The sequence below is a fragment of the Pteronotus mesoamericanus genome, unplaced genomic scaffold (assembly GCF_021234165.1).
Source record: "Pteronotus mesoamericanus isolate MK-2021 breed Mesoamerican mustached bat unplaced genomic scaffold, CSHL_Meso_final contig_221, whole genome shotgun sequence".
NCBI classification, from domain to species: Eukaryota; Metazoa; Chordata; class Mammalia; order Chiroptera; family Mormoopidae; genus Pteronotus; species Pteronotus mesoamericanus.
The window spans coordinates 17932678-17957430 of NW_026555092.1; the positions used below are offsets into that span (position 1 = coordinate 17932678).

At 58.2% G+C, this 24753-nt stretch overlaps 1 protein-coding gene across 7 annotated transcripts in view; it reads left to right on the forward strand.

The window, feature by feature from the left end:
* The window catches only part of PTPRF (protein tyrosine phosphatase receptor type F), an 83488-nt gene that overhangs the window by 37877 nt on the left and 20858 nt on the right, over positions 1-24753 (forward strand). For all 7 annotated transcript variants that reach the window (XM_054572087.1, XM_054572090.1, XM_054572088.1 and 4 more), the window contains exons 7-13: positions 6153-6263; positions 14101-14370; positions 15856-16437; positions 16699-16835; positions 17279-17423; positions 21257-21562; positions 22172-22365. In XM_054572087.1, the coding sequence (XP_054428062.1) occupies positions 6153-6263; positions 14101-14370; positions 15856-16437; positions 16699-16835; positions 17279-17423; positions 21257-21562; positions 22172-22365 (1745 nt within the window). The remainder of the gene's footprint in view (positions 1-6152; positions 6264-14100; positions 14371-15855; positions 16438-16698; positions 16836-17278; positions 17424-21256; positions 21563-22171; positions 22366-24753) is intronic.

The window sequence follows — 24753 nt, forward strand, 5'->3', positions numbered from 1 at the left end:
AAGGTTGGTCTGGCTCCCCTTTGCGAGGCCCCCCCCCCCCGCCCCGCCCCAGTGCCCCATACAAGCCCAGCTATAGGACAGGTATCTCTGAGCCCTTGTTGATGAATGATTTCATGAACATGACCTTCAGACCCTGTACCTACAGACTGATGTCCATTCCTTCTGCTTCCCAGGTTCAGGAAAGACCTCTTTGTTAGACCTTTTCTGCCCCTGGGCAGCTGTGATCTGAGGGTTGTAGGCCCAGAATCCAGCCACTAGGATGGAACCAGATGGCACCTGAAGGGGCTCAGTCATCTCACCTCCAGATGGAGGTAACAAATAGGACACTCCGCCATTACTGCCTGATTCTGGCCCTTGGTAGCTGCTTCCCCTGTCCTGTTACCATTTCAGAATGTGCTGGGCCTGTTCTGTGCACAGTGGCAGGGATATCCCTTCACAGAGTGAAATCAGGCCCCCGAGCACTCAGCTGTTTTACAGAGACTTTCACGGTTTACGCACCACCGACAGTTTACAAAGCGCCTTCCTGCCTTTGGTTGCAGTGGATTCTCCTGCAACCCTGCAAAGGAGGGCAGGCTGTCATTATCATGCTCACTGTACAGCTGAGTTAAGGGAGTCCCCTGGGCTCACACCTGGAAGCGCAGGGCCAGGGAGCTCCCCTTTGAGGTCCACAGGGAACCTTTAAGTATCACATGTGCAAAACGTGGAGCCTGAGGAACGGCTGGACCCTGCAAGGGCTGCAGAGCTCCACAGTCCCCTTCTGTCCAGACTTCAGCCCCCGCACCTCACCAGTGGCCAGAACTCCTCAGGCATCTTTGGGCTGAGCCGCAGCACATGTCACCAGGGTGTGGCCTAGAGCAGTGCTGGGGAGGAGGCAGCTGGTGGCGTGTGTCCAGGTGTGAGCTCTGCTCAACAGGCACGTTTCTCACTGAAGTGAGGTGACCTGCCAGAACGACAGGAGTCTCCTGAAGAGTTTGGACGTGAGAGCCAGGGTGGGCCCGTGGGGAGTGGGACAGGCTCGGGGAGAGTGGAGATCGAGTCTGGAGCAGACAGTGTCCCTGGAGCCGTGGGTGGGGCTCAGAGCCACCACTGGGTCCTGACAGGAACTGTTGGCCACGTGCTCCGCCGAGCCCAGACAGCACCCTGAGGAGACCTCCTGTGCCCCACTCGTCCAGGTGGCCTCAGTGTGTGAGCTGCCATTCCTGTCACAGTTTATACACCGAGGACAATGTAACGCCCACAGAGCGGTCTCCTTCCACACCCCCCAACACCTGAGCCGAGACTGCAGGGCCTGGAGCAGAGATGCCAACATCTGGCTGCCAGAGGAAGCCCGCCGACCGCAGCGGATGGGACCCAGAGGGCAGTGCAGAGCAGCCTCTGGCGTGGGCCTGAGGCCTGCAGCCCCGGCTCTGACGGCAGGAGCCCGTCCCCCTGCTCTGCCCTGCCATCCTCCGGCTCTGCCAAGAGGACGTGCTGTCAGCGCGTGGTCACAACTTCCCTTTGGCCTGAGCGCACGGGCACGTCTCATGGGCAGGGCTGACTCACAGGTTTCCCTCTTTGTCTCTCGCAGCCACCTTGTGAAATGGAAAAGGAAAATTCTCAGTTAATTTTGAAGGGGGACTGGCTGTTCTGAGATGTCCAGGGACTCACCACGCAGCAGGTTAGGTTTCAGAAGAGCTGAGGCCAGAAGCTAGGGGGTCCCAGACCTGGGCCACTTACACTGCCGCCCCCTCCCAGGTCAGGCCAGGACCCCAGGAGTAGATCGGTGGTTGTCAACTTTCTGGTCTCAGGACCTCGGATTGTAACTATCAGAGGGCCCAAAAGAGCTTTTGTTTTAGGTTTTATCTGTCAATATTTACTATATTAGATATTAAGACTAAGAAGATCTTAAATTATTAATCTACTTTAAAATAACTTAAAACCCCATTACTGTTAATGAAAAATAATCATATTTTCTAAAACAAGACATTTACTGAAAAAAGAGCAGCGTTGTTTTACACTTTTACAAATCTTTTTAAATTTTGGGCTTGACAGAAGACGGCTAGATTCTCCTGTCTGCTTCTGCATTGAGTCTGTTGCTGTATCTCACATCATGGAGCCTCTGGAAAACCCCACTGTATATGAGAACAAGAGTGAAAAAGGCAAATAATTTCTTACTCTGATGAAATTGTTTTTGACCTTGTGGATCCTCTGAAAGGGTCTAGGGGTACTGAAGGTTCCTGGATTGATTTTGGAGGATCATGTGATGGTTCTTTCTAGGCAGTCTCTCCACACCCACCACACGCACACTCCAAGTCCCAACAAGCTGCCTTTGCCCTCTGTCCAGCCTTTGTGTCTGCAGGAGGCAGCCTAGTGCAGTGGGAAGGCCATGTGCCAGACACACTGGGTCGCTTCCTGCCACTTCACTCAAAAGCTGTGTGACCTTTGGGCTTTGGCCACTGAGTGTTTCTCAGCCTCTGTTTCCTCATTTCTGCACGGAGATAAATAATCCCCCCCCCACCCCCTGGTGAGTGATGGATGATCGTTCCTCCTGGGCAGGTGTCATCAGGTTCAGGGGGATAGTGATCAGCATTTGTCTCTTGGCACACTTCCCTCCCCGGAGATGGACAGAGCGGAGCTGGGGAGACAGCATTTGGCCTGGGCCCACCCACAAGCTCCTCTCGCCTCTGGATGAGGCGGTGGTGGAAGAGAGGTCTGAGCACAGCCTCAGAGGAGGCCCGGTTGGGAAGGGAGCCTGCTCAGACTTCGCACTAGCCCTGTAGAAGGCCTTCGGGGAGAGAGCGCTTGGCCCTCTCAGCTGCTGCTCCCCTGGATTACGAAGCACTGAACAGACAAGGGGTGGGCACTGGCCTCTGGCTCTTGCCAGTCAGGCTGGGGAGAAGCTCAGTAATCAGTTTTTAGCAGAGTCGAGTGGTCTTTACAGGGAGTCTGCCACGAGGCTGTGAATTCAGCCCCGTCTTGTGCGGCAGGGTGGGCTTGTGTGGTTGTTAGGGAAGCCTGGTCTGGTGGCCACCTATGGCAAGCCCTGCTCTTGGCCCTTTCTTTTGTCTGCTTAAATGCCCTGGTTGGTTTTGGTAAGTGCTTTGTTTTGAAATCTACCCACCTGTGGATTTGGGTGGCTGCGGGGTGGGGTTGCTCCCTATTTCCTTCACCTCCCCCTCGACTGGCCTCAGCCAGTGGGGTCTGCAGGAGCCCCGACCCACCAACTGTCCTGATGCCCACACCCCCAGTCCTGCGAGCCCCGCCCCCCGTCCCCCTCCTCAAAGTAGTTCCAGGGCCTGGGGGGGGCACAGCTTCACCCACACTCAGCCTGGTGCTTGCACACACATTACCTGCGTCAGCCTAACTCTGGCCTCGATTTTTCCGAGTATTTTAGGCCCTTTTCTCGTGTTTTATTTTATCTGATTTGGCTTTTTGTGGCTTTCCTTCCTTTTGTACTAATGCTTCTCTCTGATCTTATTTGCATTCAAATTACCTCGCCAGGTGGTTCACCAATTAGAGGTAAGAATGCTGTCCGTGCATCTCGCCTCGCCACACCTCGCCACTGCTCACCACCACTCCATCCCGTCCAGTCCGTCACCTCCCCCATCCCCATCCCGACCTTTCCAGCCTCATCTCCAGCTCTGGCCCCCTCGACACCACCGGCCACTACACACATCCACTCTCGGTCATTCCCTCCTGTGGACCCATCCATTGCAAGTCTGGATTGTGAAGAGACTCGGCTGAGCCCCGCCTTGGGGACGGCAAGCCCTATGGCCCAGGCCTTCTAGGCCAGCCCCACAGAAGGGACCCGTTGGCTCCTGCAGTGAAGCCAGGCGCTGGTCCCCAAGGCTGGCCATGGAGGGAGGGTCCTGCTGTGAGATGGGGGAGCATGACCAAGCCTTGCCCTTCTTTTCGAGAACCTCCTTTGTCTTGGGGCCCTCAGTTGTCACATAACTTTAACATCCTGATCCTATAGTAAAATGAGGACCATCCATAAAGGCCTCAGCCCATGAAACACTAGGAGGAACATGTAGATAAGACTTTAGTGTAGAGGGTGGGATGGCAGCTGAGAAATACAGGGTCCTATGTGATTAGATCCTCTGACCTATTAATCCCTGGCTGTTTTCACGTAGGAACCCTGCAGCCTTGAGGGTCAAAGCCCAGATTCTGGACTCAGAGATCCAGGTTCAAGTGAGACTCACCACCTATGTGATCTTCAGAAAATTGATTTACCTCCCAGAAGCCTGTTTCCTCTTTACATTGGGGCCAAAGCCCCACCTCATGGGGCTGAGGGTTAGAGGAGAGGATAAGGACTCGGGTAGTGCCTGGCAGAGCACACACGCTGTGAAACGGCTGCTTCCGTGCTGTTTACTCGCATCATTTTCTCTCCACCTTTCAAGTGTCCTTGGGCACATCTAGACACTCAGAGTCCAGGGCCAGGGTGGTCTCAGGGAAGAAGCTGGGGCTGGGAAGAGCAGGTGGAGGCTGGTCCAGTTCGGGGGTGTCGTGCACAGATAGGCTCAGGGTCTGCGTTGGGGCCCCCTCTCCAGCAGCGATCTCCCCCAGGCAGTACTCCTGTTCCTGTCTGTGGCACCGTCCCCCAGCCGAGCTGAGCCTCGTGCAGCCCCAGCCAGGGGTGTGACCCCCACCTGTTTGAATGAATGTTTTCTGTAACAGCGTCCATCCATCCCATGAACATGACCTACTGGGTGCCCCTTGAGCTGCTCTTGCAGGCGAAGGGTATTTGGCATGTGCCCTGGGCCCTCACACTCCCAGATGCCCAGTGAAGTCAGGACCGCAGAGGAGGCCAGCCCTTGGCCTGCAGCAGGGCTGAGCCTGGGAAGCCCCCTTCCTGTCTCCATTTCCCAAGCCCCTGGGGTGTTCACAGCATCTCCTGCTGCCCCCGGTCTGGGGGGTGGGAGAGGGATGTCAGGCGGTGAGGGGGCTGCAGCTCGGACCCGTGGGTGTCCTGCCCTGGGGCCTGGGCTATGAGAGCCTGGCTTGGAGCTCTTCCTGTGGCCTCTGTCCAGCCCAGTCCGGTGGGGGCCAGCAGGGTCTCTGTGTCCCAGGTGGGAGTGACTGCCAGCCAGCTGGGGTCCTGGGAAGAGTGGGCTGTGAGGGTCGCTCTAGCTGTTCTGTGCAGGCGGTGTTTTCTGTCAGGCTGTGTCCTGTGGGGTTAACTGTCCATTGGACTGTCCCGTGTGGGTGTGATTGTGGGCTTGTTCCAGGGAAGGGGTGTTACCTGTGCCTCAGGGTGTTACTGTCACAGATAGCTTGCCCAGTGTGCTCTCCCAAGCAGTTTATTCAAGTGTTTATTGTCAGGGCTGGGGGAGTGGCCAAGTCCTGTGGTTTCCTCCCCACCACCACCCCCGCCTTGGGCTCCCCGACCTGGACCTACCAGGACTGGCCCCAAGCCCAGGTTCCCTCTACCCTCTGTGAGGGTCCTTTCCAGCTGCCCCCGCCTCCCCAGTCCTGGCTCCTGTCTGTCCGCCTGTGGCCAGAGCAGCCCCTCAGGGCGCCGGCCTGAGTGGGAGCTACAGCCTCCATTAGCCTCCTGAATTATGCAGGAGCCGTGGTGGGTCGAAGCACTTTAGCAGGACCAGGCTGAGGAGAGGAGCCGGAATGGGTGGGGCTGGTGGGGTGAGGGTGGTGTGGGAGGGGAGGACGGGTGCTGTGAGCCGAGGCTGCTGGGCCCCAGGCCCCCAAGGCAAGCTCCTTCCTTCCTATGGGGTCCTGGTGGGTGGCAGTTTCCCAGGCTCTTGCCCGATGAGGGCATTGCATGCTGGCACATCCCAGGCCAGCCGGCCTGCAGGCTGCTTCCACCCACGCCTGGCTCCGCGTGGCCTGGCACAGCCAGGAGCATTAGTGGGTACATTCACTTGCAAACAGGCTCCAGTGGACCGAAGCGCGGTGGACACTCAGTGGAGTTGGGGACTGGGGGTAGGGCCCAGGCGGAGCCGACAGGCCCGACTGCACTTCGCGACGGGGCGGGCTTGTGCTCCAGGGCACAACCCTTGGTTCCCACCAGGCGGCCACTGGGCTAGTCAGTGAGAGCTTCCTGGAAGCAGCACTGACTCTGAGGTGTCTGCAGCATCTGGTCAACACGAGCCACAAATGCCGTCGAGACTTCTCCCCGTGTTCCAGGCCTGAGCCTTGTCTTCATGTCCCCACAGGTGCCTTGCAGATTGAGAGCAGTGAGGAGTCGGACCAAGGCAAGTACGAGTGTGTGGCGACCAACTCCGCAGGCACACGCTACTCGGCCCCCGCTAACCTGTATGTGCGAGGTAAGGATTCGGCAGTGCAGTGCCTGGCCCTGTCTCCATGGAGCTGAGCTGCCCCTGCTGGGCATGGGCACACGGGGGGCTGCCATGGGCCTGGTCTCTCCTTCCCACCTCTTTCTGCAGCAGTCATAGCGGCAGCACCTCCCGCTGGGCAAGCTCCTAATGTCACAACTACTCTGCCTTCCTTCCCTGCAGGCCCTTTGGGAAGCAGCCCCTCTTGGGAGCATTTGTATCTCTTCTAGGTCCTGCTGGGCCCCAAGTCCCAAGGGAGTCCGGAGCCTTCTGAGCAGATGTGTGTGCGTGAGCAGACACACACATTTGTGTGTAAACATGTGTATACCTGCCCAGTCTTCCTGGACTCTTTCCTGCCCTCCCGCCAGCAGGGCGGGCACCGGGCCAGGTGTGCCTGCCCTCTGGCCAGGTCTGCCTGGGGCCTTCCTGGCGGGGAAACCAGCGGTACTCTCTCACCAACCAGGACCCTTTGCAGGGGGTCCAGCTGAGGCAGCCCTGAGGGTGAGCACCTAGTGTGTTCCAAGCGTTTCTTGCTGGGTCTAAGTGGGTCGTGCGTTTTCACAAGCCCAGATATCCAGCAGAGAGGACCTAGGGATGTTTTGGAGTGTCCAGTCGCTGCTCTCCTCACAGCCCAAGGGCAACCAAAGCTGGCCACCTGCCGCTTCCTATGAGCAGGCTGAGTCTGGTGTGCGTGGTGCCCAGGAGGAGCCTTGGGAGCCCCTCCTGCCCCACCCGCACTGTCCCCTCACTTAGCCCTTCTGCACAGATGGACGTCATTAAAGTGAAACTGGCTCCCTCGGGGGATTTGTAAAGAAAAGTGGATGCGACTTCCTTATAGTGATGATTTCATCACACTAAGTGCTTAGTACAGCTTCACGAAGGGTGTCCGCCCTTCTGCCCCCGGCAGCGCCGATGGCCCATCAGCCCCAACCCCTCTAGGACAGCCTCTGCTGGCTGGCCACCAGCTCTGTGTGCTGAACGCTGCTTGTGAGTGGGCTGCCCACAGAGAACGCCCGCCACCCCCCAGTGCTGGCCTGCCCGCTGGCCTGTGCCCACTGGCCTCCCAGCAGCACGGCTACCTGTTACCCTCCAGGCCGGAGGGAGGCCCCTGCAGGCCACCAGCTATCAGGACCTGAGCTTCAGCATCCAGAGCAGTGTGGACTATAGCCCAGGGCTTCTCAGCCTCGACACTGTTGACATTTCAGGCTGAATGACTCTTGGTTGTGTGAGGCTGTCCGGTGTATTGTGGTAGGATGTTTACCAGCATTCCTGGCCCACTAGATGCCGGTAATACCCCCAGTCGTGACAACCCGGAATGTCTCCAGACCTTCCCCAGCGTCGCCTGGGAACCGCACACTCCCCCCCGCCCCCCACAGGCGAGAACTGCGCTGAGCGGACGTCGTCCCCGGGGCAGTCATCTCTGCCCGCCTCTGCCTCTCTTGTCCGCTGAACTCGAGGCTGTGTCTCCTCCTCGGATTTGGCTTCCGTGTCTACCGCTCATCCTGCCTCTCGTCCCTTGGACTCTCAGGGTTCCCACTACCTCTCTGAGGCCCTGCGCTTGCTTCATCTAATGGGACAGTGAGTGTAAAGCTCCCGGCATGGCGCCAGGCACGCAGGAAGCGCTTGGCAGTCAGTCGCTGCTACTGCTGTCAGGATGGCACTGTTGGGGGATAGTTGCATCCTCCAGTTACTCTGATTTTGCTCACAGTTGCCCACAGCTCCACCCACAGTCTAGCAGGCCCAGGCGTGCCTGGTGGACCCAACTCTCCCTCCCCATCTGACTCCCCACTCCGAGTGACTCACTGTCTCCTTCCGTCCACAGCGTTTCTCTCCTCCATCTCTCGGGACGTACAGCTGCCGGGGGCCAGGGCGAGGCCGCACCCTCTGCAGAGCCTGCCCTACCTGTCCCTGACTTTCCCCCTTCTCTGCAGGGAACTCGCCATTGGGCCACAACTGTCTCTAAACAGGGTGATGTCTTCACAGCCTTTCTTCCCACAGCTGTCCAGACCAGCTCCTCACACTGCGATGCCATGCAGCGTGGGGCTTCCTTAAAGTGGTGGGGTTCTAGTGGCTCGTGTGCCTGGTGGTTTTGTGGGCTGGGAGGGCCCTGACCCCAGAACCCAGCTCTCTGGGTCTGTCGAAGCCGTGGGGTGCGCGTGAGGCATGGGGGCCCGCCTGTGCCCCGCTTCCACCCCTCCCCGTCCCACCCTTGGCGTCCCAGCACCTGTCCGGGGGGACTCAGCCCTGTCCACCGTGTCCTCCATGAGTCCTGAGTCTTTTGTGAGCGGCGTGGTCCGCGCGCACCTGTGTGCACGTGTGTGTGCGTGGGGCCCAAGAGTCTTGTCTCGTTTCCGTGCTGTGTGGGCAGATGAAGGTTGGCCTGTTTTTACTCTCTCTGTGTTTCTCCTTGTCTTTTTTTTATTCCCTCCTCATCCTCATCGCACTCTGCCATCAACCCAAACTCTCATCTCTCAGATCAGCGAGAAGGTTGGTCCTTTTCACTTCTTACCCATCTACAGTTCGCCCATCGATGGGATGCTCCTGTCACTAGGGACCAGTGGGCGCGGCCAGCTCCCTCGGGCTTGCTCCAGCCAGGCCTGCCTGCCAGTCGGGCTCTGCTGTCTGTTGTTTGGGCCGGCAGGCGGGCAGAACCGGGGGTGGGTGGGCATGCCCCCTTGCCCTGCATGTTTCTGCTGCTTGGGTCCCTGGTAAACCTTGTGTCTGCATGTCCCCCTAAGCAGAGCTCCCCTGCAGGGTATTCTGGTGGGCATGGAGCATGGCATGCAGCTGCACTTCACCTTTGTGCCCGGGCCAGGCCAGCTGCCTGTTCCAGGCGGAGTTCAGGTGTGGTTGTGGGAAGTATAAGAGCAGAAGTGCTTTCTCTGTACCTATGGGGCTTTCCACAACCCCCAGTCACCTCAACTCCGCATTTGCCTGAGCTCAACTGAAATCACTGAGAAGACAAAGGGAAAAGGATCATCTAGAATGAGCTTACCCCTCAAGATCCTGCAGCACAGGACTAAAGTCCTCCAGTGTCTGCCCTGTCCTTCCTTGTCCCCAGCAGCAGCCCTGGTCTGCCTCCTGAGCTTAGTGTCCATGGCACAGGGTGGGTGGTCCATCCTGGCTCACTGAAGACGCCTCCTGTACTCTGTCGCTTCGTTCTCTGGCCACGTGAAAGCTTCCCGCCAGCCCCAAGCCCCTTTCTCTGCCCAAGTCTCACAGACAGCTCGCATTTCGTCAGCCGCATGCTGGGTGTTGGGCATTCAGACCCAAGGAGCTCACCCTTGAACCCTTGAACACTCAACTGCAACTTAGTGAGGCCCACTTGGGAGCCACAGGCTGGAAAGGGCTTCCTGGAGACTCCGCTGCAACCCACCCTGGAGTCCTGGAGCAGTCTCACACGGGGCCCCGTTCTCAGCCCACCCTCCCTGCAGGGGCTAGCGGTTCTTTCTGTACCCATGGTCTTGAGTGGTCAGAGAAGGCTCATCTGAACATGGGCTTTGGGCTGAGCCCCTGGGAGCAGAGCAGGGCCACCTGGTCCCCTCTGTATCATCCCTGTGGCTTGAGTTTCCTCCGTGAGGGAGAGGGAGCCAGCTGGGAGGAGGGCTGCGGCCTCGGCTCGGATGGCAGCCCCGAGCATCCATCCGCATGCACTCCTGAGCTCTGGGGCATTTTGGTTACGCCGTTCTGCTGACCGGGCGGATCTTCCCTGGGCATTCAGAAAACAGTCATCAGCAGAGACAGCCCAGCCTGCCGCTGCCTCCCGCTACGCCCCTTTCCCCCACCCTCCTGGTCCTTTGTCCCATCCCCACCCTCTCAGTGGTCCCACCAAAAATAAGCACGTACACAAATATTTAACGGGAAGGCAGAAATGAGTTTCTAAATATTCCAGGGGGATTTGCTGGGCTGGTAATTTGTTTGGCGCTGATAATTACATCTTACATTTTTCCAGCTTTACTTAAAACTGTGCGCCGAGTGCGCCGGCATTTAATTACTGCTCTGCGGCAGCCACAAGGTTATTTATTAAAGAGTTATTTTATCTTGATACAGTGGATCCTGCCCCTGATCCCCTCCTTAATGTTGTGTTATTTTCATCAGAGAAATTTCCGCAAGTGAATGCAGATTGCGGGGCAGCCTTCCCCTGCGATTAGGCTGTCAGTCCCCTGAATGCTGGTGCCTCCGGGTGCCGCGCCGCCCTATTATAGGGGTTGTCAGCGCAAATAATTAGACTTAAAAGTTACAGCTAAAATATAATCCAGAAATGGCAGGGCCCTGTTTTGGAAATTGTCTGTAAAATGCCAGCACTCAGGATGCACAGGGAACGGTAAAAGACTGGCATTGTTGGAGCTCAACATCAGACCCTAAGTGCATTTTTCCCTGCTCTGGTTTTTCCTTCCCTGCTGTTGCTTCTGTCAGCAGACTGAGTCCAGGGTGAGTCCTGTCCCTTTCGGAGCCCTTGCGTCTGTGACAGCAGGAGGAATGACAGCGGGGCTTCTGTAGTGGCTGTTGGTAGGGGGATGGGTCTCCGGGCAGGTCCAGGCGACCCGGCCCCGCAGGCATGGGCGTTCCCGGGAGGTTTTCTCTCGCCTCTCTAGCCTTGTAGCTGAAGCCCACAAGGGTCAAGGGTCGCACACCCCAGAGTCTCTGTGCGGGAGGCCTTTGACGGGTGCTGGGGATGACCCTCAGGGTCACTTCTTGTCCTTCGTCCCTGGAGCTCTCCCTTACACCTGCATCTAGGAGGGGGAAATAAAAAAATAAAAATAAAACTACTCTCAATGTTAGTTCCTGAAGGTACGCCATTGACTGAAAGTGGACAGAGACCTTGTCCTCCGGGGACTATTTGGTGTAAAGTCCAGTCAGCTTTCCACATTGCTTAGGTTGGAATCCAGGGTTTATTGATCAAGGACCTACTTCCTTTTCCTGGGGCTCTTTGTTCTGATGTTCAGGGACCCAGCCATTGACTGGGGTCAAGCTTGCCGCCGCGTCCTCTCACCTGACACGGGCTCCCAAGTCCCACCCAGAAACCAGAAGATTCAGGAGCTTCTTTCTGGAGCCTCCTGAGTCTTTTTTTTTTTTTCCAGCCCTGTGAGCCAGGGCTCCAAAGGGCATGAGCTTTACATTAGACACTACTACTTGTACATGGATAAACTCGGGCATGTGACTTAAAGTATGTCTTTAAACCAGTTCCATATCTGTAATTGAAAGGTGATAGCTGTGGAAACCTTTAGCACATAGTGGGTGCTCGGGTGGTTTCCGTTCCCGTGAACGAGAAGATGGAGCAGCTACTGGCTGGGAGTAGAGGAAAGATTTGATCAGTTAAGGCTGCTCCCCTGTGTCTTTGTGCTCCAGCCGGGCTATGCTGGACCCTAGACACTAGGCAGGCCTGGGTCTGGCCTGCAAACAGACCTGTCTGCACCTCTGTTCCCTGGCCCGCCCCTCAGGTCTAGCTCCAGGGGCCAGGGGGTGCCCACACCACCAGGCTGGGCTATACTTCTTTCTGTGCCTCCTGACCTCACCCGTGTGCCATTTAGGGGGCACGTGCTCCAAGGGGGCGCTCTATTGTGGCTTCCTCTTGCCAGCCATGCTCGGGGGTCCACCTACTCTCTGCCACCCAGGACTGCTCTACCTGTGATACGCTGTTGTCATTCGGTGTAGACTCCCAGCCTTAGGACAGATGACAGAAACCCACTTCTGTCAGCTTAATCAAAACAAAGAAACTTGTCTTATTAAACTGAAAAATGGAGATCTGATGTCAAGGCAGAGCTGGATCTAGGAATGTAAACAGGTTGGGTGGACATTGTCTGTCCTTGTTTTTTAGCTCTGCTCTCATCAGTCAGTTGACTGCTTTATTCTCAGCACGTCCCATTATGTTGTCCCCAGTCCCTCTAATGTTAGCCACCACAGTAGAGAGAGATGGTCCACTATTCTAATCATTTTTGCAAAAGTCTAAGGGCTGTATTTTGTTATCCAGATCTGGGTCATGTGGCAAGAATTGGGTGGCTTCCCTAAAGGAAATGACGATGCTAGTTCTAGAAGGTAGAATGTTCCATGTGTTCAAGACACATGGAGACCCCATTGAGTCTAGGGACCCAGAGGGAAATGATAAGCCCATGACACTGGTCATGCCTGGCCCACTCAGGGGACTGGCAGGGCTTCAGTTCTGTCTGGAGGCCTCAGAGTGAGGTGGCGTAGATGGAGCTGAGGCAGGGGCTGGGTAAGGTAGGGTCCTGTGGTCTAGGCTAAGGAGTCATTGGGGAACCACGCAGGAGTTGGGTTTGTTGTTGTTGTTGTTGTTGTTTTTGGTTTTGGTTTTTTTTACCAGAGAAGTGGTACGAGCAGATCGGTGCCAGCTGTTTTGTGGTGGGCCAGCTGTGGGAGCAGGCCTGGAGGGTGGCAAGGTGGGGGAATAATGGGGAACGTGAGGCAGCCATCCAGAGAAAGATGGTGGTGACTTAGACTTGGGTGGTGCCGGTTGCCCACCAAAGAGAAATTAGTGGGTTTGAAAGCTGTTTTAGGCTGTGCATTTGCAGGACCTGGGGATTTGCTGGATGTCTGGTCTCTGGGCCGCAACTTGACCCCTGTGCAGGGGAGTCAAAGGTTGGACCGGGTGGTCTCTGCATTTGCTTCCTTCTCCAGTTCTGTGACTTTAGGCTATGTAAGCAGCAGAGCCTGAAACCTCCAGTGGGGGTGCTCCTGATGGGCCACCGTGGTCTTTTGCATGCCCGGGCTCCCCAGCAAGGGTCCTCTGAGACCCGCACTCTCAGTGGTGCCCTCTGGTCACTTAGCCTTGCTGCCTGCCTTCTCCAGCCCTGTCTGTGGGGGGCCCGTGAAGGATGCATCCCAGTCCCTGTCCACCAGTTGCATGACCTGTCTGCATGCCACGCATGGCTGCCCATGGCTAGGTCTTGTCTGCCCTCTCCCTGCATGTCCCGGATGTCTGTGCCAGGCTTGCACCTTTTGGGGGTGGTTACCTGGCTGTACCTTGGATTGAGAAGCTCAGAACAGCTTCTGATCTGGGGAGCCCAAGGCCGGAGGCTGTGGCCAGGCACAGCCACCCTCCCCCTTGAGATCCTTGTTCATTGGCGTGGAAAGCCGTCTGCTCGACGCCCTCATCATGTTACTGCCATCATCATGCCCATTCTGCCCGTGGACCACGTCCCTGGCCCGCCCGGACCCCTTGCCCCTGCCCAGTCTCTCCTGGGGGCAGCCCCTCCTCTTGGGTTCCTAGGCTGCGCCTTGAGCATGGCTGAGGTCCTGGCAAGTGGTCATGCCACGGCCCTCATCTCTTCTCCGTGGGCCTGGAGGTGGAGGCAGTGACCCCAGAGAAGGCAGTTGTGGCACTCGCAGACTGACCCTCTGCCCCGCCCCAGCCATGCTCCAAGGGCCCTCCCCCCTAGGGTGCCTGGACTTCTCTCACTAGTGCCCCGGCTGGCCCCTTCGGAGGTCCTTGTTGGGGGGAGGTCAGGAGCAGGGAGGGGCGGGCACTGGAAGGTGGCCTGGGTTGTGGCCCTGAGTAGGCCTGGCCTTTGCACTGAGTCCCTCGTTGACCTTGGGCAGATAGGACTTTTCTGGGCCTCAGTTTCCTAGGCTATCAAACGGGGGCTTGCAGAATCTCTCGTGTTCCAGACAGTCCCTGAGTGCAGGGGCTAATTCTGTCCTGAAAGTGGTGTGGGAGGTGGTAAACCAGGGCCCAGAGACTCCGCTCCTCCTGTCTCTGAGGTGGGGTTGGCTCTTAACAAGAGGGGCTTCCTGGATGAGGGGCCCCCGCCCTTCCATCCCCCGGCATCTCCTGCCCGGGCTGTGAGTGCTTCTCTCCCTCCTCCCGCAGTGCGCCGTGTGGCTCCTCGCTTCTCCATCCCTCCCACTAGCCAGGAGGTGATGCCGGGCGGCAGTGTGAACCTGACGTGCGTCGCCGTGGGCGCTCCCATGCCCTACGTGAAGTGGATGATGGGGGCCGAGGAACTCACCAAGGAGGATGAGATGCCGGTCGGCCGCAACGTGCTGGAGCTCAGCAATGTCGTGCGCTCTGCCAACTACACCTGTGTGGCCATCTCTTCCCTGGGTATGATTGAGGCCACGGCCCAGGTCACAGTGAAAGGTGAGTGCCCTGGGCAGGCCTTGTCACAGAGCGCTGCAGGAGTCCCAGCGTGCATGGCTGCTGTGGGGCCAGACCAGGCCCGGTCATTGCTCTCTCCCGGATGCATTGGCTCTGGGGTCCTCCTGGCCCTTAGGAGTGGAGGGAGAGCTTTCTGTCATTCATAGTCTTAATAAAGTAGCTAACAGGTACTGAGCCCTGGGGGCAGAGGCCACGCTGGGAAGCACAGGTTACATTACTCAGCCTCAGGGTCACCCTGGGAGGTAGATACTCTCACCCCCTCCTCCAAGTGAAGGAACTGAGATGCAGGATCACACAGAAGTAATAATGGAGCCGGGACTTGAACCCTGGGGGCGCTGCTTCCAGAGCCCACCCCCCTAACCACGACAAAGCACCAGACCCTTGGTTTCCCCACCTCCTGGCAAGAAGGATGTAAAACAGGAGAAATAACAGCCAAGGTGGATGTGGGCTCCCCGAGCCTTGGGACAAGCGCACCTGTGTAGCAGGCTCTCCTGGGCTCCCTGCTTCTGCTCTGCCCCTTCGGATCCACCTTCGTCCATTCTGCAGCTTGAGTGTTCTTTTTAACATGCACAGCAGGATCGTGTCGCTCCCTTTAAAGAGAGGGAGAGAGGCTTCCAGTGTTGGGCCCTGGCTTTAGGATAGAACTCAGGACCCTCACCACAGCCTCCTCACTGCTGCGCACCCCATGCCGATGGGCTGGGCTCCTCACCCATCACCAGCTCCGTCTTGCTGTCCAGGTCTAGCTCTGTAAGACCTTCCCTGGTCGCCCCATCTAGAGACAGTCCCTGGCTTGCTTTCCCATCTAGCACCCTGCTTTCTACTGTCCTTGCCCATACCAAAATCACCATCGACGCGTTGATTGCTTCTCTCACGCTGGAATTCAAACTCCTTGAGAACAGGCACCTGTCTGTGTGGCACATGTCCTTAGCCCTAGCATAGTACCTGCCACTCAATAATTACTTGCTGAATGTTGACAGTGGATGTGGGACTTCCCTACCTTTAATTTCAACCAAGTCACTGGGTCTGTGGGTCAACAGCCCCATCACTCTTTCTAAAATCCAGGGCCACTCCCCAGGGCAGTCTCTTCCCCCTTCCCAGCCCCTGCTGTACATACGCACCAACAGGTGAGCCCAGGCGAGCGGCAGAAGCAGGTCTCAACCCCCGGCCTGGGTGTCTCCCGTCTCCATGGTACCTGGGCAGGCAGTGTCTCGTCTGGGTTGGTTTGTTAGATGAGTCACAGGCAGACGTGGGGATCCAGGGAGTCCCAGAAGTGACGTGGATAGAGACTAGATGATACAAGGCCTCGGGTCACAGACAGACACCATCCCCCACTAGGTGCCCTCAGAGCTCACCGCATACTTTCTAGGCCATTCTTCAAGGTGGGCTGTGGGGGTCAGCCACACTCTGGTTAGATGACCCTTGGGGTCATGACCTCAGGCAGCCCTAAGCCTCTCACTTTGTCCACAGCTTTGCCGAAGCCTCCTATCGATCTTGTGGTGACAGAGACGACCGCCACCAGCGTCACCCTGACCTGGGACTCTGGGAACTCGGAGCCTGTGTCCTACTATGGCATTCAGTACCGTGCATCAGGCACAGAGGGCCCCTTTCAGGAGGTGGATGGCGTGGCCACCACTCGCTACAGCATTGGCGGCCTTAGCCCTTTTTCAGAATATACCTTCCGTGTGCTGGCGGTGAACAGCATCGGACGAGGGCCACCCAGCGAGGCGGTGCGGGCTCGCACTGGGGAGCAGGCGCCCTCCAGCCCGCCACGCCGCGTGCAGGCGCGCATGCTGAGCGCCAGCACCATGCTGGTGCAGTGGGAGCCGCCCGAGGAGCCCAACGGCCTCGTGCGGGGGTACCGTGTCTACTACACTCCTGACTCCCGCCGCCCCCTGAGCGCCTGGCATAAGCACAACACAGACGCAGGGCTCCTCACCACTGTGGGCAGCCTGCTGCCTGGCATTACCTACAGCCTGCGTGTGCTCGCCTTCACTGCTGTGGGCGACGGGCCCCCCAGCCCCACCATCCAGGTCAAGACGCAGCAGGGAGGTAGGTGGGGACAGCATGCTGGCTGGACAGCCCTGGCAGAGCTGGGGGGAGGGGACAAAGCTGTGGTGGCACCTCTTTCCTCAGGCTGTGCACTTAGGGGTTCGGGGAGGATGAAGGCCTGTATTCCATCCATGTGTGGTCACTTGGAATGCCAGCTAAGGGTGCAGGGTGAAGACCTGCCCTCCCCTGCCTCCTTCCCCTGGGTGCCCCTGCCTTCAGGGCATCAGCGAGGCTGACCGCGCCTGGCATGGGGTGTTGCAGTGCCTGCCCAGCCCGCGGACTTCCAGGCCGAGGCGGAGTCCGACACCAGGATTCAGCTCTCGTGGCTGCTGCCCCCTCAGGAGCGGATCGTCAAGTATGAGCTGGTATACTGGGCAGCAGAGGATGAAGGCCAGCAGGTGAGCGCTCGGCAAGGACAGGAGGAGGGAGAAGGGCCTCTCCTGGTCCCTAAGGGCCTGTGCTGGGCTTACCCAGGTAGGCCTTTGTAGATTTCTGTCACCCCTGGGGTTTCTCCTTGGGACTCTGTGGCTCCTGCAGCCTTTACGGTTCTTAGTTCCAGACCCTGTGCTGGCGGCAAAGTCACGAGGTCTGTCCTTGAGCCTCCCGGGTTCTGTTGCTCACATGACACTGGCAGAGCCCTGAAGTTCCCCTGGGGCTCTGTGTCTCAGGTGTTTCCACGCCCATGTGTCCCTAGTGTGGACCAGGTGTCCATGTGGCACAGAGCCAGTCCTGGAGCCACAGTGGCTCCACAGGGGTCAGCTGTACCTCCTGTTGGGGAACAGCCTCTGAGTGACCTTTGTTTGAGGTCAGAGCAGTCAGTGAGTGCTCCCTGCTCTTCCAGCACAAGGTGACCTTCGATCCTACCTCCTCCTACACCCTAGAGGACTTGAAGCCTGACACGCTGTACCGCTTCCAGCTGGCCGCCCGCTCTGAGATGGGGGTGGGCGTCTTCACCCCTACCATTGAGGCCCGCACGGCCCAGTCCAGTAAGTGTCTTCTGAGACTACTGCGTGCTACGGCTGGGCTGGGACACAGACACACGCACACCCCCTCCCCCTCGACCAGGCAGGCGGTCAGGTTTGCTGGGCCCTGGACTAGACTCTGGTCTGGGCTCCAGGTCTGGACCCATAGAGAGGGACAGGTAAGTGCCCTCTAGTCTGCGTCTAGGCGGCTATTGCACTCACTGCTCCCTGCCTGACTTCTGTCCCCACCACGCCCCCTCACCCCACCCAGGTAAGTTCTGTGTCTGTGGCTCATCTCCCTCCTCCACCCACCTCTGCGCTGGTCGCACTAGCTGACTCGACCATCCTCAGAGGTGGGACCACGACACTCACTCTGCCCCAGACCTGCTTTGGCAGCCATCTCCCTCCCTGTATCCCCACATCTCACCTCCCCATCGCCCATATTCCCTCCCCCGTGCCCCCCGCCGCGAGTATGTGTGAGCCCTGCAGTCCTGCCAAGCCGAGTGCACACAGAACACACTCGTTAGAATGAGACCATGTGACTGAGCGTGGCCATGTGCCTGCACTGGGACCACGTGGCCATCGGGGTGCGGGACCATCTGCAAGGCTGTTTGTGTGATAACTTGTGTTGTTGTATATTGCTGTACACTGCGTATGTGAGGCTGATGCTGTGAGTATGTGTGTCACCGTGCCCGATGGCCTGACCATGCGGCACCTGCAGGTGTGTGTGTTAGTGAGTCTCTGTGCCCTTACAGTTGGGTCTGTTAAGCTCTTCTTAGGATCGGGACCCAGCAGGCGTGTCTCTGGGTATCTGACCCATGACCCTGTCTGTGGGTCTCTGCAGGTCCCCTGATGGTAAACCATGAGACTACGGCTGCCTGGTCACATGGCCACAGCAGGCCACTGTCCCTGAGCACTATGTGATAAGAGCGCTGTGGGTATGTGGCTGGGTGGGGCCATGGTGTTGAGCCAGGAGGCACAGGTGATGCCCTTAAAGCACAGCAGCGTCCGTGAGGTGGTCCGTGTCACAGTGACTGGGCGCAGATGTGCCATGATGTCAGGAAGCCCCGTGTGACCTCATGTTCATGAATTCATTCCACAAACACCCCTTGCGCTCCTGCTGGATGCTGGGCCCCATGCATAGTGCAGGGCCAGCGGCATGGCCCCGATGCAGCCTCTGCCAGGGGGAATCCCAGTCTAGGGGGCAGATGGCCGTAAAACCTACAATTACCCAAATGAGCTTTTAATTACATTTGTGTGAAGTGCTGTGGAGGAGACAAACAGTGGAGATGATAGGACAGGAACTTCATCTGGTCTGAGGGGTCAGGGAGGGCTTCCCCCGGTCACACAGAGGCCTCGGGCAGGGCGTCAGTAGGTACCAAGGTCCTGAAGGAGGAGGGTGCTTGGTTGTGGTCAGGGGCGAGCAATAGGCCAATGTGGCTGGAGTAGCCTCCTGACCACGGGGACAGAGGACAGGTGGGAGGGCCGGCTGGCCGCTGTGCGTGAATGCATGGGGCCGCCCAACAGGATGCCGGAGACTGGGGAGAAGGCTGTGCGGCAGTCTGGGCAAACAGCAGCAGCTCTGGCGAGGGGGTGGTGGTGGATATGAGAGCTCTCCGGCCTGCCACCTGCCCGGGACTTGGTGGTAGATGAGGTATGGGGGCTGAGGCGGGGGAAACGTCAGGTGAATTCCGTGTTTCCGATGTGTAGACTTGGGAGGAGGGTGGTGGCTCTCCTGAGGGTAGGAAACGGGACAGAAGCAGGCACCCAAGCTCAGATGCTGTTCTCCATCTGCACGGTGATGCTTGACAGGCTGCCGGAAGCCAGGATCTATGCTAAGATGAAGGGCCCTGAGGAGAATGGCCGCAGGCGGGAGGAGGTCCGGGAGAGGGGGTGTGGGAGGTTGGAAGAAGAGAGTTTTAAGAAGCAGACCAGGTGTTCCTGCTGAGAGGTCAGGGCCAGAGGAACATGCAGCGTCTGCCGGAGTTCAGAATGTGGAGGAATGAATGGGCCTGGACAAGAGTTTTGATGGCATGAGGACTGATGCAAGGCATGATGGGAGGCAAGGAAGTAGAGACAGAAGGCTCAGATGTTGGGTGGTTATTTGGGAGGGAGGAGATGACATCTGCCATCATCTCGTGGGCCTCCATGCTGAGGACAGGATTTGTCTTTTCAGATGGGAAAGCCTTGAGCATCTTTAAATGCTACTAGGAAGGAGTCGATAAGCTGAAGTAGAAAATATGGAAAAGAAAGGTAGTGGGAGGCTCAGGCGGGGGGAAGGGGCAGAGCATGTGTGATGGGAGCGGTTGGCCTCGGACAGGGGAGCACAGTCCTCCCTTCTCGGGGAGGAAAGATGAGAATCCATACGAATGCAGGTCTGTTGGTGCCTTCAGTAGCAAGAGATGGAGGGAGCTGCTTTTGGGAAGCTTTGATTTTCTCTGCAAAGTAGGAGACAAGTCATACGCTGAGGAAGGGAGGCGATGGGAGCTGGAGGCTGAGAAGCATGGAGGAGGTTGAAATTATTCTGTGTCACGTGTCAGAGTGAGATGGGCAGAAAACAGACGGGCAGGCAGCGTGGCGGGCCCAGGTGAGGCCACGGGGTGGTGTGTGCAGCGGATGCCACCCTGGCTGAGCAGGCAGCTCTTCCTACCTCCCCAGCGCCGCCCTAGAGAAGGTGGAGAGTTGGATTCATAGGAGCTCAGTGTGGGCCAGGCAGGAGCGTGGAACGAGAAGGAGGTGAGGGAGTTTGGGACGTCAGTAAAGTGGGGGGCTTCAGTGTCTCGGCTGAATACTGAGGGCAGTAAGGATGGCAGGTCAATGGACGGAGGTCTCCGTAGGGTAAAGAGCAGACGTGGTGCTGGGCCTTGAGCAGCTGGGCAGGGACAAGAGGCGAGGTCTGCGAGGGGATGTTGGAGGCAGTGGTTTGGGAAGTAGGGCTGTTTCCGGTAGTGGCGTTATCCAGGGCCTGAGCACAGCAGTGCTGGGGAGGAGAAAGCCTTGGAGATGGGGGGCTCTGGGGCCAGTGGGTTTAAGGGGGCCACTGAAGTCACCTGGGCAGGCGCTGGTGGCAGAGCTTGAGATGGCAAGGAGGCCCATGCGGTGACAGCAGCGTCTGGGTGGGAATTGGGTCTGGAAGTGACCCCGGGAACAAGGAAAGCACAGACCCGATCGCTAACCCCCAGGGGCCCGTTGAGTGAGGGCACCTCCATCAGGTACTTGTTCTCCAGATGACCTCAGGGGCCACTAGCCGCCTCCATGCCTGGCTTCCAACCCCTGTGGTCACCTGTGGCTCAGGCGCAGACACACCCTGTGCAGGCAGGCACAGGCCAGGGCATCCTGGCGGGGCCACTTGTCCTCAGGAGACAAGAGCTGTGGGGACAGCATCTAGAGAGGTTCTCTGTGTGTGGTTGTGCGTGTAGGGTGCGGCATGGGGGTGACGTGGCCCTGTGCTTGTGTGTGTCTGATGGTGTATGTGTTCTGGGCGAGATGGCGTATGTGAGTGAGGCACAGTGTTAGAGCCCCATATGTATGTGTCTAGGAGACCGTGTGTGTGTGTGTGTGTGTGTGTGTGTGTGTGTGTGTGTGTGTGTGTGTGAGAGAGAGAGAGAGAGAGAGAGAGCGCGCGCACGCACGTGCGTACAAGCGAGTGACCACACACGCTCACACACATGCCTATGGTCCAGAGGCAGCCAGGCTGTCTGGCAGCAGTGGCTGTAGCCGGCCTGGTGGCCCTGGGATAGCCACTGCGCACTTGGGGAATGACCTGCCTGGGTGAGTTCCCCTCTGTGACTCGTCACCGTGCCTGTGAACACCCCCTCCATCTGCCTGCTTCCCCCTCCCCCGTTTGTCTTCCCCAGCCCCTTCTGCCCCTCCCCAGAAGGTGACCTGTGTGAGCACGGGCTCCACCACAGTCCGGGTAAGTTGGGTCCCACCGCCGGCCGACAGCCGCAACGGCGTTATCACCCAGTACTCGGTGGCCTACGAGGCGGTGGACGGCGAGGACCGCCGGCGGCAGGTGGTGAACGGCATCAGCCGCGAGCACTCCAGCTGGGACCTGGTGGGCCTGGAGAAGTGGACGGAGTACCGGGTGTGGGTGCGGGCACACACGGACGTGGGCCCCGGCCCTGAGAGCAGCCCGGTGCTGGTGCGCACCAACGAGGACGGTAGGCAGCGGCACCCACGGGGAGGGGCAGGGAGGGAGGCCCTCCGCCTGGACACCACCCACCTTGCAGCCCAGGGCCTTGGTCTCTCACAAGCCCAGGAGGACTCTTCCTGGTGCAGGCTGAATGGCTGAAACTGGGGATATGTAGCCTGTAGGATAACCTATGCCCAAATGCCCGCCTTTAGGGCTCTTTCCAAGGCAGCCAGAGCCTTAAAAAGCCAAGGTGAAAGTAGCCCCCCTAAGGTATGAGAGGTCAGAACTGGGGAGATTGGTACAAGAGACAGAAGAGAATTATTAAGACTCTGCCTGGGCTGCACAACATGGGGAGCCAGGAGGAGATAGGGCTGGCTGCACTGACTCTCGGGCTGCTGAAGACCTCTCCGCTCCTCACCAAGTGAGGTGGCCCTGAGCCTGGATGCTCGCAGGTCCTCAACTCTCCCTGCTCTCAGGCAGAGGGAGCCCTCCGGTTCCTCTCCAGGGACAGGAGGACTAAGGAAGCTATATCAGGGCCTCTCCCGGGGTACCAAGGCAAGGCTCTGTTGTAGGCTGTGCCCACCTGAGCCAGGAGCCACACCACCAGGCCTGACTTCCTTGTCTCCCTGGTCCCCAGTGCCCAGTGGGCCCCCGCGGAAGGTGGAGGTGGAGCCGCTGAACTCCACTGCTGTGCACGTCTCCTGGAAGCTGCCCGTCCCCAGCAAGCAACACGGCCAGATCCGCGGCTACCAGGTCACCTATGTGCGGCTAGAGAATGGTGAGCCCCGTGGCGCACCCATCATCCAGGATGTCATGCTGGCTGAGGCCCAGGTATGCTCCTGGGAGGTGGTGGGGTGGGAAGGTGGGCGACACCAACACATTTGCTTCCTTTTTGGAGCCCAGGTTTGCTTCTCTCCCCTGTCTGCTCTCAGCGGGACTGTGACACCGAGACAGCCCATTGTGTCAGGCATGGGAGACACTGAGACCAGGTTAGGGCTAGGTGCCAGGAACAGGCCCTACCGTCCACATCTGTCTGCCCTGGTGACAGTGCCGGCATGGCAGTCACCTCTGCGGCTCAGCCACCAGCACACACTAAGGGGCTCTGTCTCCACAGATCCAGGCCTCAGTTGTAACCCTACCCAGGCTTGAGTCCCCTTAAGCCCTCCTTGGTGGTTGGCAGGAGCACCTTCACTGTCCCATTAAGCTAGACTCTCAGGATGTGCCTGCTTCCTAGACAGTGCCGAGCTGGCCAGCTACTCCTCCCACAGCCAAGCGCCGGGAAAGCTCTTCTGGGCAGCCTTCTCCGCCAGCTTGGCCCTTGGCCATTGCCAAGCTCTGTGAATGGCCAGCCTAGGGTGGTGTTCTGCGCCTGGCCCCGGGGAGGATGGCTCAGTCTCTTATGTTTACTCTCAAGAGCTGGGCCTGCCAACCAGCCTCATATCTCCCTCTACATTTGGTCCTGGGGGCTAATTCTGCCCATGAGCTTGGAGTGAGGTCCCTGGGGTATGCTCAGCACTGGACTGCTATTCACATGAAGAACCAGAGGTGATGAGAGTGGTCCAGAATTTCTCAGTATAAGTAGGTGGTCGAGCTTGGATAAGAAGCTGGCTTTCTGGGTAAAGGGCTGTAACTACTATTTTAAGTTCCCTCCCAAAATATTATGCTGAAGAGTTGTAACACCTGGTGTGATGCACTCTCAGGGTCTACCCCTCTAGAATCAGGATCTCTGGGGATCCACAGGAGGCAGCGCTGGGCCAGCCCAGAGAGGAGGAGCCTAGATTCCCTCCAGGACCACACACCCTCCCTCCCTGTCCAGCTTTTCGCCCCTACCTGGGCTGAGAATGGAGGTGCAAGCCCTTGCCCTGTGCTGTGCTTACCAGTGGTTACCCACACAAACAAGGGCCTTCATGCCTCCTGCTGGGCTCAGCCGCCTGAATAAAATTCCTTTTTGCCAAAGGGTGCCCTCTTCTCCCCTCAGCCTGCGGGTGCTGAGAGAACAAGGGGGTGAGGAGGTGGGCGTGTATACCCGCCTGCATTCCTGGGGCAGGTCGAGGGCTCCTCCTGGAACCTCAGCTGACACACCCACCCAGAAACATTCCCAGAATGGGCTCCCTCCTGCCCCTCCCCTGCGAGGGGCCAGCGGCACAGCTGCAGTGAGTGGAGTTCTGGAGAAGCCACTTGGGGTGCCCTCTTCTGGTCCCAAGTGGTTTGAAGGAGGCTGGACTATAGGAGGAGAGACTCTGCCCTCTTTGCCTCCAGCATCGCGTCACCTGGAGGGTTGTGGGAGTTAAACAGGAGCTCAGGCTCCAGGGAAGCTGACAGAAAACGAAGGGCCTGCCCTTGAGGCCCCCGTGGGAGTGGGTCATTCTGCTCTGGGCCAGTAGGAGAGCAGATGGGGCTTGGTCCCAGCCTGGCCACAGGGCCCAACTGTCCCCTGAGTGGTCTGTCAAGGACACCACTGCCTGTCCTTCACCCAGCAGCACCATCTGCTAGGCCCAGGGCCCCCGTCCGTTCGGAAAGAAACATGGGGTACATGCCCCATGTGTGTGTAGCCAGACCCGTCTCCTTTTATGTACATCTCCAGGTTTGTCTCTGTTTCTCATGGTCTCTGACTGTGCCTCCCCGTGTCCTTCTATCTCTTTCTCATAGTTTCTGTTTTTCTCCTTTGTTTCTGTCTCTCTTTCTCACTGTTTTTGTCTGTCTCATTCTTCTCTCTCCTTTCCCCGATCCCTTCCTGTCCTCCCCCCCACCTCCATTTTGCTCCACCCGTTTTGTCTTTCCCTGTCTTCTCCCTCTCTCTGCCTCCAGTGCAGGAGAGGTGCCCTGTGAGGACCTGCTGCCTGAGCCTGGCTTACACAGTGCAGGTCTCCCATGAGGCAAAGAATCTAGAGCAGAGGTGGGCCCAGCCACACACTAGAGAGTGGCCCAGCCAGTAGGGACCTGTTAGTGGCCTCCCCCCATATCCTGTCCGCTCCCCTTGCAAAGCCTTTCAAACAGAGCTTCCCAGAATAGGAGGAACTGGGCCCTGTGGACAGAGGCAGACCAGCACTGTGAGGGTGGTTGGGGTGAAGGACCCCATGGTACCTCTGTCTTAGAGATGTCGTGGACCGTTTCTCTGTGCTGTGCTCTGCTCGACACCTGCCAGGCCCCTGCCCTCCAGTAACATAGGGCCACAGAATGGAGACATCACTCCCTCCACCTGTCCAGCTGATACATCTG